This window comes from Salvelinus sp. IW2-2015, unplaced genomic scaffold (assembly GCF_002910315.2).
Source record: "Salvelinus sp. IW2-2015 unplaced genomic scaffold, ASM291031v2 Un_scaffold16692, whole genome shotgun sequence".
In the NCBI taxonomy this organism is placed as follows: Eukaryota; Metazoa; Chordata; class Actinopteri; order Salmoniformes; family Salmonidae; genus Salvelinus; species Salvelinus sp. IW2-2015.
In genome coordinates, this window is record NW_019957711.1 from 59,297 (window position 1) to 71,868 (window position 12,572).

At 47.5% G+C, this 12,572-nt stretch overlaps 1 protein-coding gene across 5 annotated transcripts in view; it reads left to right on the forward strand.

Annotated features, from left to right (window-relative positions):
* Nucleotides 1-320: 320 nt before the first annotated feature.
* LOC112081052 (nucleoporin p58/p45-like) overlaps nt 321-12,572 on the forward strand; it is a 23,805-nt gene continuing 11,553 nt past the window's right edge. For 3 of the 5 annotated variants that reach the window (XM_024147017.2, XM_024147020.2, XM_024147019.2), the window contains 8 exon segments: nt 322-751; nt 1,850-1,998; nt 2,386-2,652; nt 3,677-3,830; nt 3,946-4,011; nt 4,118-4,292; nt 4,410-4,489; nt 4,642-4,760. In XM_024147017.2, coding sequence (XP_024002785.1) covers nt 681-751; nt 1,850-1,998; nt 2,386-2,652; nt 3,677-3,830; nt 3,946-4,011; nt 4,118-4,292; nt 4,410-4,489; nt 4,642-4,760 — 1,081 coding nt within the window. In that variant the 5' untranslated portion in view covers nt 322-680. 5 annotated transcript variants of the gene reach the window in all.

Here is a 12,572-nt window from a genome sequence, read left to right on the forward strand (position 1 = left end):
ATATTACCCTTGTTGTCGAAAACATCAAGAGCAAAGTCAATATTCCTCTCATGCCAGCTGGGGTAGAACAATGACTTATTCCTTATAAGTCTCAGGCCTTTTTTTCTAAAGCTCCGACGTAAAGAGCACTGACGTCAAGTCAGAGTACGTTCTTTGCCATTCTGCTGTAATATTTATTAACACAAACATATTTTAAAACCCGTTCTCAAATTAGCAAAGCACTTTTATTTTTTTTATTTTTTTTACATATTCACACACATTATGAGAAATGTACATTGTGYTCATTACCACTATCAAACGCTAGATGTCCCGACATGACCGTCCAATCTGTTAAATCCTCCAGACATCACTGTCCTAGTAGGCCAATGTAACCGGAAAATATAGCTACACTCCGGGTGAAGCGGAAAAAAAGAACTTGTCGAGGAGGAACGTTAACATTTTAGTGCATAAATTACTAAGTTTCCGATCTTTGTAAAATGTTATACGTTACTAAGCGTGTGAGTTGAAATAGCCGAATAGTGGTTATTTTAGTTTACCATGATTTCATAACACCAGGGTGTTAGACTGGGCCTCCACGCGGGTGGTTTTTTTGTTTGTTTTTTTTATCCCAAAGCTAGTTGCTAGCTAGMGAACAATCGGCTAACAAAAGTTATATCAAAATATTGGCCTGTTGTTAAAAGATGTCAGGTTTTAATTTCGGATCTGGATCCACGAACACTGGCGGGGGGTTTTCGTTTGGAGGCACTGCCAGGTAAGAAGTGTTGGCCACGGCTCACGTAAATTAGCTGATTTATCTCGGGCATAGTTGTTAACTTACCCAGCATGGATTGTTATCAACTGGCTTAACTAGGTAGTTAACTAACGTTAGCTATCCAGTAGTAATCGTAATAAACCCACTGTCAAAATTGTGACGTTAAGTAGTTACCTAGCTATATTAGATTAAAGGAGCATAACGTTACTACTTGGTCCAAGGACCTTCCTTAACTAACGTTACATGCTGTGTGTAAATGCCGAATTGTCTCTGGAGTGGAAGCCAAAACAGCCAAATACTCCATCTAAACYCAAGTCGATTCTCAATTYCGGTACGGTTCTAGAAACATAAATCCCTCTACTTTAATATCTTATCAATAATTTCACAAATGCAAAATACACACTGACTGTACACCGTTTTAACTGTTGCAGCGACATTTTTTTTCTCCAGTGACAACATATTTGTGGCATCTGTCTTCCGTTTACACACAGCACAGACGTTCAGAAACGCAGATAGCTAATTAGTACAGGTAGACCACATTGTCTTCCTAATTCACACAGGTCGTCTGTCTTCCGTATGTTTTCCGTAAACAGGCGCTGTAAACATGGAAATGTGGCCATGTGGGAATTCTAACCCTATAAAGGTTAACCTTTTTTGTTTTTAGAAAAGTATGTCAAGCTGATATGAAAGATAAGGACCTCYTGCTTCCAAAACCGTACAGTACCCCCAACCCCCCCCCCTACAGAAGACTACTGCGTCCAATGACTCATATGTGTAATATAATGGAACTGAGTCATGATCAACTGCTAACTACCACATGTGTTATGGATGCATCAACTGCTTGTGTTTCTCTTCTGAAGGTGTGTGTTTGCTAGAGAGAGAGGGGCTGTGTGATTGTTTGTAATCAGTGTGAGTTTTAGACTTGGGCCTTTGCTGTCATCRTTACTGTACCCAGTCAACATCAAAACAGATATACATTGTTTGTGACAGTGTCATAAAAACTGTAATATATATATAACAGGTGAGGCATATTTGCATAGTAATGTTTTGTACTTCTCACCCCCCCCTCTCCCTCTCATTCTCACCCCCTCTCTCTAGTACRCCAGCTGCAGCAGGTATGGGTGGCTTTACTCTGGGTGGTCTGGGTGGTGCAGCCTCCACCACCACCACCGCTTCTCTTGGCCTGGGGGGGTCCCTGTTCGCACAGAAACCTACTGGTGGGTTCTCCTTTAACACTCCTGCCTCAGGTAGGTACACACCACACACACACACGTTGTTACGACTGTCTGTCTCTCTCCCTCTGCAGACCTGTCCRCTGCTTGTTGTTTCTTTCACCCACGCACAAAGAAATGCACAGACATCACACAGATGGATGTGTAGGTGATTATTGTAGTTGGAGTTGTGTTCTTGTTTCACCACAGGTGCTGCTGCACCCACTAAAGGCCGTACGTTAGGCAAATGTTCCGTCAACGTAGCTACACATGGGTCATGACGTCCACGTCCACCATTGGCTGATCCCAATTTGAGCCTTAGCATGCCAAACCAATAGTAGCAGTCTCTGCAGATGAATTTGTTCTCGTTGATGTCATAGGTTGAATCTACCTTTAACCCAGCTCTTTCCTGGTCTCTCCCAGGTGCCCCAGCAGCCTCTACAGCCCCTACCACGGGCTTTAGTATGGCCTTCAATAAACCCTCTGCCTCGGCCCAACCATTCTCCCTCACTGCTGCCTCCTCGGCCCCCTCAGGGGCAGGACTGACGCTAGGCTCCTTCCTCACCTCCACCGCTCCACAACAAGGAGCCACAGGATTTGCTCTCAACCTAGGGGGTGTGGCCACGAGTACAGCCCCGTCCACAGGTCTATCGTTGGGTTCCAGTATGTTCTCTAACATGACTCCTACTGGTTAGTTAACTACATCTGTCTGTTCTCTAACATGACTCCTACTGGTTAGTTAACTACATCAATCTGTTCTCTAACATGACTCCTACTGGTTAGTTAACTACATCAATCTGTTCTCTAACATGACTCCTACTGGTTAGTTAACTACATCTATCTGTTCTCTAACATGACTCCTACTGGTTAGTTAACTACATCCCTATCCTTCTCTAACATGACTCTACTGGTTAGTTTAACTAGCATCTATCTTTGTTCTCTAACATGACTCCTACTGGTTAGGTTAAACTACATCTATCTGTTCTCTAACATGACTCCTACTGGTTAGTTAACTACATATCTCTGTCTGTTCTCTAACATGAATCCTACTGGTTAGTTAACTACATACTCTCTGTCTGTTCTCTAACATGACTCCTACTGGTTAGTTAACTACATCTATCTGTTTCTCTAACAGACTCCTACTGGTTAGTTAACTACATCTGTCTGTCTGTTCTTAACATGACTCCTACTGGTTAGTTAACTAAATTTCTATCTGTTCTTAACATGACTCCTACTGGTTAGTTAACTACATCTGTCTGTCTGTTCTCTAACATGACTCCTACTGGTTAGTTTCAACTAATCTCGTATCTACGTTCTCTAACATGACTCCTACTGGTTAGTTAACTACATCTATCTGTTCTCTAACATGACTCCTACTGGTTAGTTAACTACATTATCTGTTCTCTAACATGACTCCTACTGGTTAGTTAACTACATCTGTCTGTCTGTTCTCTAACATGACTCCTACTGGTTAGTTAACTACATATCTGTCTCTTATCTCTCCTTATTTAGAGGTTGTGTATGATCTGTCAGTTTTTTTCTTTGTGTGTGTGTCACACCTTTCTGATAATGTAATAGTCTTCGGTGTGGGCCACTCTGGGAGGACTGGGGTTAGCATTAGGGTTGTATGGGACGAACACATTTGCGAGGTTGTTTCTGTATGTGTGTTTGTGTCGTTGGGTTTATTTGTGTTAACTCTTGTGTGTGTTTCCAGGTTTAGCCCAGACCACTCTTGGTTCAGGGGGGTTGACGTTAGGTTCCCTAGTCTCGACCGCGATCTCAGCGGCCCCCAGCCTTGGACTGGGCGGAGTTGACTTCAGCACTTCCTCAGAGAAAAAGAGCGACAAATCATTAGGGGCCAGCCCACAGTAAGTACTACTGACTGACACCTGTCTGGACCAATAAGATTCCGCAGTGTGACCAATGACTGATTGCAGTTGCCCCTTATGGTTGTCATAATGGGTTTCTCGCTCTCTCTTTCAGGGACAGTAAAGCGTTGAAAGATGAAAACTTGCCTCCAGTCATCTGTCAGGATGTAGACCATTTCCAGTAAGTGAGGAAGTCGTGCATCGTCATGCGCGTGTGTCTACATCTCTAACACTGTCTTTGGTCATGCATATCCATTGTGTTGATGTGTGAGTTCTCCGTCCTGTAGGAAGTTTGTGAAGGAGCAGAAGCAGGTTCACGAGGAGATCAGCCGYATGTCTTTTAAAGCCATGCTGAAGGTTCAGGATGACATCAAGAGTCTCAAACAGCTGCTGTCTGTCAGCGCCTCGGGACTACAGAGAAACGCCCTGGCTATAGGTCACCTGAAGATGGAGGCTGCGCTGGTACACACACTGAAGTCACATTGTCCTTTGAGGAATTCAGGATCAAAACTAAATTGCCCTAAGTGTTGCTGGGCTTGATAGTGGGGTCTCTCTCTCTGTGTGTGTGTGTGTGTGTAGGAGTTGAAGAATGCAGACATAGCTCTACGGACTCAGAAGACTCCCCCTGGACTCCAACATGAAAATACAGCTCCCTATGAGTGAGTAGTCCCATCATCATCACGCKCCCTGAACTTACCTTAGCACGTTTTCCTTTAGAACCACATAGATTCATCTACTGCATTTTATCTCTAATAAGTTGAATCCTGTCTCTCTTCTGTCATTCTCTCTTTCTGTGTCTCTCTCTCTCTAGTTATTTCCGGTGTTTAGTGGATCAGTTTGAGGTCCAGCTGCAGCAGTACAGACAGCAGATAGAGGAGCTGGAGAATCACCTCTCTACACAGGGCAGTGGATCACACATCACACCACAGGGTGAGAATCACCTCTCCAATCAATCTAGGGCAGTGGATCACACATCACACCACAATGGCTGAATCACCTCTCCACCACAGCGGCAGTGGATACCACACACAACCACAGGGTGAGAATCACCTCTCCTACAGCGCAGTGACATCAACACATCACACCAACAGCGGTTGCAGAATCACCTCTTCTACACAGGGCAGTGGATCCACATCACACCACAGGGTGAGAATCACCTCTCCTACACCGCAGTGGATCACACATCACACCAAGGGTGAGAATCACCTCTCACACAGGCAGTGGGTCACACATCACACCACAGGGTGAGAATCACCTCTCTACAAGGCAGTGGATCACACATCACACCCACAGGAGTGAGAATCACCTCTCTACACAGGGCAGTGGATCACACATCAACCACAGGGCGGAGATCACTCTCTACACAGCATGACACACATCACACCACGAGGTGAGAATCACCTCTCCACCAGGCAGTGGATCACACATCACACCACAGGTGAGAATCACCTCTCCACACAGGGCAGTGGATCACATCAACACACAGAGGTGAGAATCACCTCTTCTACAGGGCAGTGGATCACACATCACACCACAGGGGAGGAAATCACCTCTCTACACAGGGCAGTGATCACACATCACACCACGAGGGTGAGAATCACTCTCTACACAGGGCAGGGATCACACATCACACCACAGGGTGAGAATCCACCTCTCTCACACAGGGCAGTGGATCACACATCAACCACAGGGTGAGATATCACCTCTCCACACAGGGCAGTGGATCACACATCACACCACAGGGTGAGAATCACCTCTCTACCACAGGGCAGTGGATCACACATCACACCACAGGGTGAGAAATCACCTCTCTCCACAGGGCAGTGATCACACATCCAACACCACAGGGTTGAGAATCACCTCTCTTCACACGGCAGTGATCACACATCACACCACAGGGTGAGAAATCACCTCTCTAACACAGGCAGTGGATCACACATCACACCACAGGGTGAGAATCACCTCTCTACACAGGCAGTGGATCACACATCACACCACAGGGTGAGAATCACCTCTTACACAGGGCAGTGGATCACACATCACACCACAGGGTGAGAATCACCTCTCTACACAGGGCAAGTGATTCACACATCACACCACAGGGTAGAATCACCTCTCCACACAGCAGATGGATCACACATCACACACAGGGTAAGATCAGCTCTCCACCGGTGAGATCACACTCATCACCACAGGGTGAGATCAACACAGGGCAGTGTCACTACATCACTACCATCAGGGTGAGAAATCACCTCTCCACAAGAGGCAGTGGATCACGACATCACACCACAGGTTGAGATCACCTCTTCCCACCAGGGCAGTTGGATCACACATCACACCACAGGTGATGAAATCACTCTTCTACACGGGCAGTGGATCACACATCACACACAGGGTGAGAATCACCTCTCTACGCAGGGCTGTGGATGCACATCACACCACAGGTGAGAATACACCTCTCATCACATAGGGCAGTAGGAGAAAATAACAAAAAAAAATACCATCACACCACAGGGTGAGAACTCACCTCTCCCAACAGGGCAGTGGATCACACAGTCACACCACAGGGTGAGAATCACCTACCTATACAGGGGTAGTTCAGTGAGTGCATTTTACACAATGACCATCACCATCAGGTAGAATCACCTCGCTAAACTACACAGGGCAGTGGATCACACATCAACCACAGGTGAAGATCCGCTTCAGGGCAGTGATACATACACCTGAATCCTCTCTACAGGGCAGTGGACACACATACAACACAACAAGGGTGAAGAATCACTCTCTACAGGGCCAGTGGATCACCATCACACCAACAGGTAGCACTTCCACAGGAGGATCACACTCACACACAGGAGATCTCCCAGGGAGTGGATCACACCAATCACACCAACAAGGGTGTAACATCACCTCTCCACCACCAATCGGGCAGTGAGATCACACATACACATACCACAGGGTGATGAAATCAACCTCTCTACATTCAGGGCGTGATCACACATCACACCACCAGGTGAGAATCACTCTGCCCAGGCCGGTCCTAAACAACAGTGATCACCTCTCACAGGGCAGTGGATCACACATCACACCACAGGGTGAGGAATCACTCTCTCCACGGCATGATAGGGCCACGTGAGAATCATCACAACACACACAGGTGTTAATCTACCTGTCACACAGGCAGTGGTGTCACACATCAACATCCACAGGTGAGGAATCCACCTCTCTACACAAGTGGCAGTGGAATTGCACACATCACACCACAGGGTGAGAATCACCTCTCTACAACAGGCAGTGGATCACACATCACACCACAGGGTGAGAATCACCTCTCTTACACAGCAGTGGATCACACATCGACACCACAGGGTGAGATCACCTTCTTACACAGGCCGCAGTGACATCACACTATCACCATCCCAGGGTGAGAATCACCTCTCTACACAGGGCAGTGGATCACACATCACACCACAGGGTGAGAATCACCTCTCTTCTACGAGCAGAGTGATCACACATCACACCACAGGTTAGGAATCACATCACTTCTACACGGGCAAGGATCACACATCACACCACAGGGTGGAGATCACCTTCTACACAGGGCAGGGATCACCACATCACACCACAGGGTGAGAATCACCCTCTCTATCACCAGGGCAGTGGATCACACATCACACCACAGGGTGAGAATCAACCTCTCTGATACACAGGGCAGTGGATCACTACCACAGACGGCAGAGGACAAATCACCTCTCTACACGAGGGCAGTGGATACACAAATCACACCACAAGGTGAGAGAATCACCTCTCCACACAGAGGCAGAGGATTCAACTATCACACACCACAGGTGAGAATCACCTCTCTACACAGGGCATTCTGGATAAACAAACACCCAACACTCCACTAGGGTGAGAATCACCTCTCACACAGGGCAGTATGGCACTCACACAACGACTACCATGTGAAATCACCTTCTTCACACAGGGCAGGATCACACATTCACACCAAGCAGGTGAGAATCCACCTCTATCCACACAGTCGAGTGGATCACACATCACACCACAGGGTCTGAGACATCACCTCACTCTTACAAGGGCTACAGCTGGATCACACATCACACTCACAGGGTGGAGAATCACTCCTACTCACAGGGCAGTGGATCACACATCACACCACAGGGTGAGAATCACCTCTCTACAGGGCAGTGGATCACACATCACACCACAGGGTGAGAATCACCTCTCTACACAGGGCAGTGACATCACACCACATCACACACCAAGGGTGAGAATCACCCTCTTTGCTACACAGGGCAGTGGATCACACATCACACCACAGGGTGAGAATCACCTCTCTACACAGGGCAGTATCACACTTCACCACACAGGGTGAGAATCACTCTTCTACACAGGGCAGTGGATCACACATCACACCACAGGGTGAGAATCAACCTCTCTACACAGGGCAGTGGATCACACATACAACCACAGGGTGAGATCACCTTCTCTACACAGGGAGTGATCACACCATTCGACACCCCAGGTGAGTAATCACCCCTCTCTCCAAATCAGGTGCGTTGATCACACATCACACCCCTAGGGTGATAATCATCCTCTCTACACAGTGAGCAGTGGATCACACATTCACCACACAGGGTGAGAATTCATCCAAGGGCAGATACACACACACAGGTGAGAGCAGCTCTAGAGTGATCACACTCACACCACCAGGTGAGAAATCACCTCATTGCTACACAGCATAGAGTCGCACACATCCACACCACAGTGGTGAGAATCACCTCTTATCACAGGCAGGGATCATCACATCACACCACAGGTGAGAATCCACCTCTCTACACAGGGCAGTGGATCACCACAATCACCACCACAGGGGTAAAGTCACCTCTCATACACCAGGGCAGGATCAACATCACACCACAGGTAGAGAATCACGCTCGCTACACAGGGCAGGGGATCACACACACACCACAGGGGTGAGAAAATCCACTCTCCACTAAGGGCCAGTGGATCACACATCACACCACAGTGGTGAGAATCACCCCTCCACACACAGGACACAAAGCCACGAGTGGATCATTTCAGGCATGATCAACATCACACCTACAGGTTAGGAATCACCCTCCAACAGGCAGTCACACACCTACGCACCAGGGTGATGTAACACCTTTCTCACAGCACAGGGGCAGAGGGAGCGACGCACACATCACCCCCAACTAGGGGGAGGAATTCACGCTCTAGGCGCCAGTGCATGCACACATCACCAACAGGGTGGGAGGAAGTCACCGCTGCCACAGTTTCAGGGCATGGGGATCAACACACACCACAGGTATGGAGAATCACCGCGCATAACCCACGACATCACACAACCACACCAAGAGAGGATCACTCCCACACACGCAGGATCACACATCACCCACAGTAGTAAACTCGCACTCCCTCAGTTGATTCACGAGCATCACTACCACGCAGGGCAGAGGACACTCACCTGCCCAACTACAGTCATGACATCCACATCACACCACCAGACAATTTCACTGGCCCACGACCAGACAAGATCTATTGTAATTTCTCACTAGTTACTTCACACCCACAGTTGTAAATCCACCCTCCCCAACGGATCACAACACAACCACCCACAGTGATTCGAGCAACCTACTCAATCTTTGCGAAGCTGCAGACGTTGCTTCTTAGGTCGGAGCAACTGGTCGATGATAGTGTTTATAAGCATTCGGTTTGACGATGTGCTGACATCCTACGAGGGTCTCGTTGACAACCATGGTGAGGATCGCGTTGCATACCTGACCGCGCTTTAGTCCATTAAGCTCAAGTTAGACCCGGCGTGACTGCTGGCGCTTCGTCTCTATCGCCTCGCTGTCTCCCTCTCCTTCCCTGTCGTTGCGTTAACAGCTGATACGCCAGCCCTACGTTGGTGTGTCCTATCAACGATTCCCGCCCATTCCCGTTTTCCCCCCAGATCCCGGCACTGGTTCTGTTGTTCAGCGAGTTCAACCTATCGGTGCACCGTCACATCGTGCTGTTCTCCTTCTTGAGACCCCTTTTGAAAGAAAACGTCGTTATCACTCACCCGCTGTCCTCGTCGCCGTGGAGATGCTATATCTTTCAGGGTAGACGGATGCTCTCGAGGGTGGATATAGGGTTTCAGGTCTATGATCATATACAGAGGGTCGCCTGGTTCCCAAGGCCCATGGGATAGGTACCACAGTACGCAGGAGGTGCTCAGGGAGGGGCAGCAACAGCGTACCCGCGTCGAGTCAATCAAGGAGGTGTACAGAATCACGAAATTATACCTGGTGTAACAGGCAGCATTTTTTAAATTTCAGGTATAATCTCCTCCTTTGTAAAATTATTGTTAATTCTGGTAGGCGAGCTCTTTTCCTCGATCACTAAGACCAGAATACCAACTCTGGCATGTGACTGAACCGATCTCTTTCCTCTACCTACCCACCCTCCCCCTGCATTCGCTTCCCCCCTTAACCTTTTTCATTACGCCAGACATAAAGTCACCAGGTTTCTTGTACTCTCATGCCGCATCCAGAGACGCGGGCTTAGCTACGGCACCACAACCTCTGTCTCGCTCCCATTATTGGGTAACAGGCTCTTAATGCTTCGTTCGTCCCTACGGTGATACCTGCTGTCTCAAAAAGCTACCCTGTTTCTATACTTTTAATTCTTTTTTCCGAGTTGCCGCAACTGTTCCGATACAGGATCCGTCTTGAATGATATTATTAATGGGTTGTAATATCTAAAGGTAATGCGCCTAATTTTTATATGGTATTCTAAAGCCAGACTCCAGTCCCAAATACAGGGCTTTCTGCGTCGTAGACATCATGTCCGCCGATACCTTGCAAATACCAGGTTGCTATAGCCGGGCTTGCGCTAGTAGTTGTAGAACTCACGCTCGCAAGTTGAGTGCTAATCTGTGAAGCTCACGTTTGTGTGATTGCCCAAGCCCAGTAAGCACTAGCCAAGAGCATCAATTTAACAGAAAGTACCCGAGATGACTCCACTCACCCCAATTTGTGACAAAGCACCCAATGACCTATTACCCCCATTTTAGCTAAGGAACGCCGGCCATGAGACGGAGCAAAAGAATGGTTGCCATCTTCCACGTACTAGTGAGACTCCTCACGTGTAATATACTCCAATCATATGACGGAGGGCTTGCTTGCAAGCGGAAAAACACGACTGGCAGATCCGCCGCGTTCCCATATAAAAATGCAAGCGTTGAATTTACTTTCGTCGGCACAGTTCTGCGTATTGAACCCTATATCTCTGGGGGTTATATGTCTCACTCCCGTCTGGATCTAGTTTCACCTGTCCTCGTTATTGTCTCCACCCCCTCCAGGTCTTACTAGTTCACGCTCTCTGTCCCCTCTGTGTTTTCCATGGTTCTCTGCTGCCATAATTCCGTCTTATATGTTTCCAAGTCAACCCCAGCTGTTTTTCCCATCTGTTACTCCTGCCTTTCGCGACCTGATTGTGTTTTCCTCCGTCCTCCTGGCTCTCTTTTTCTATTGCGCTGTTTTTTTCTGGGAACCTCTGTCACCCATGCCTACTTGTGTCAACCTTCAAAGGCTTGAACCAGTTGCCGCCCAAGCTACCTTTCTTGTGTGTGGGCATGTTGGACCCACTCTGCATACCTTCTCTGGTTATCACATACATATATTAGATGCTGGTTTTTGACCTTTGCCCTTGTGTCCCACAATATTCTCTGTCCTGTGTACTCCCTTTCCTTGATTACCAAATTCTAACATTTTGTAAGACTACCCAACCATTTCCGATGTATCAAACCTACACGATAATCACCGGCCTAAATGATTATACCTACAATGTCCTCGCCTCGCGACTCTGCAGTGAGGTGGCGTGCATCTGGCTAACCCCGCAGGCTCCGGAGCCTCAGTTCTCCACCGGGTCAGTGCTGATGTCTTAATTTTGATAGATATAACTACAAGCGTAGGCCTAGACGTTATGCTAACATTACGGTATCACACTGCCTGTAATGATATACTATGTGTGTTTTGTAATGGGACAGCGTGCTAACAAATTTGTTCAGCCAACATAAAACGTGTAAGTAGTTATTGTTTGAAAATACATATACCTTTATACATTTGAGTAACAAGCTACCCACCTTGCGGGTAGGCACAATCCATGCTGCGTCTGTGCTAGCAGAATTTTTTTCTTTTCCACACCTAGCTCCGGCCTTATTAGACTATTCCTTTTAGTAAAATAGGTGGAGAATAGTCTATTTACCTTCCAGCTAGCCTAGCCCTTCCTGCCCAACTTCTGCAACACATTTTCTGTTTCCCATCCTTCATTCCTATCCCCTCTTCCTACGCGTCCCAGCAATCATTCTGCTTCCTGAGTGGCTCGCCCTTATTCGTGAGTGTCATGCACCTGTCGTCGCTGGTAGGACTATGGCTGGCAGCTCTCCTTGGCATCCTTCGCTTGTGCCACCATTGGCGAGGTTTTTTCAAGAATTTCTGCTCATGTCTACTACTCTCGCACGTTTGTATGAAGTTGTGGTTATTCAAGGCAAATTTGTTTCTATGATATGGAGGTCATCTGGATTTTGGGAATCAAGTGAGGTCCTTTGTGCTCTGATACCACCGTCATTAGGAGTAATTTGTCTTAGTCCTTGTGCTGTTTGTCCTGTCACACGTATGCAAAAACCTTTTTTTCTCATTATTTATCCTCTGACAT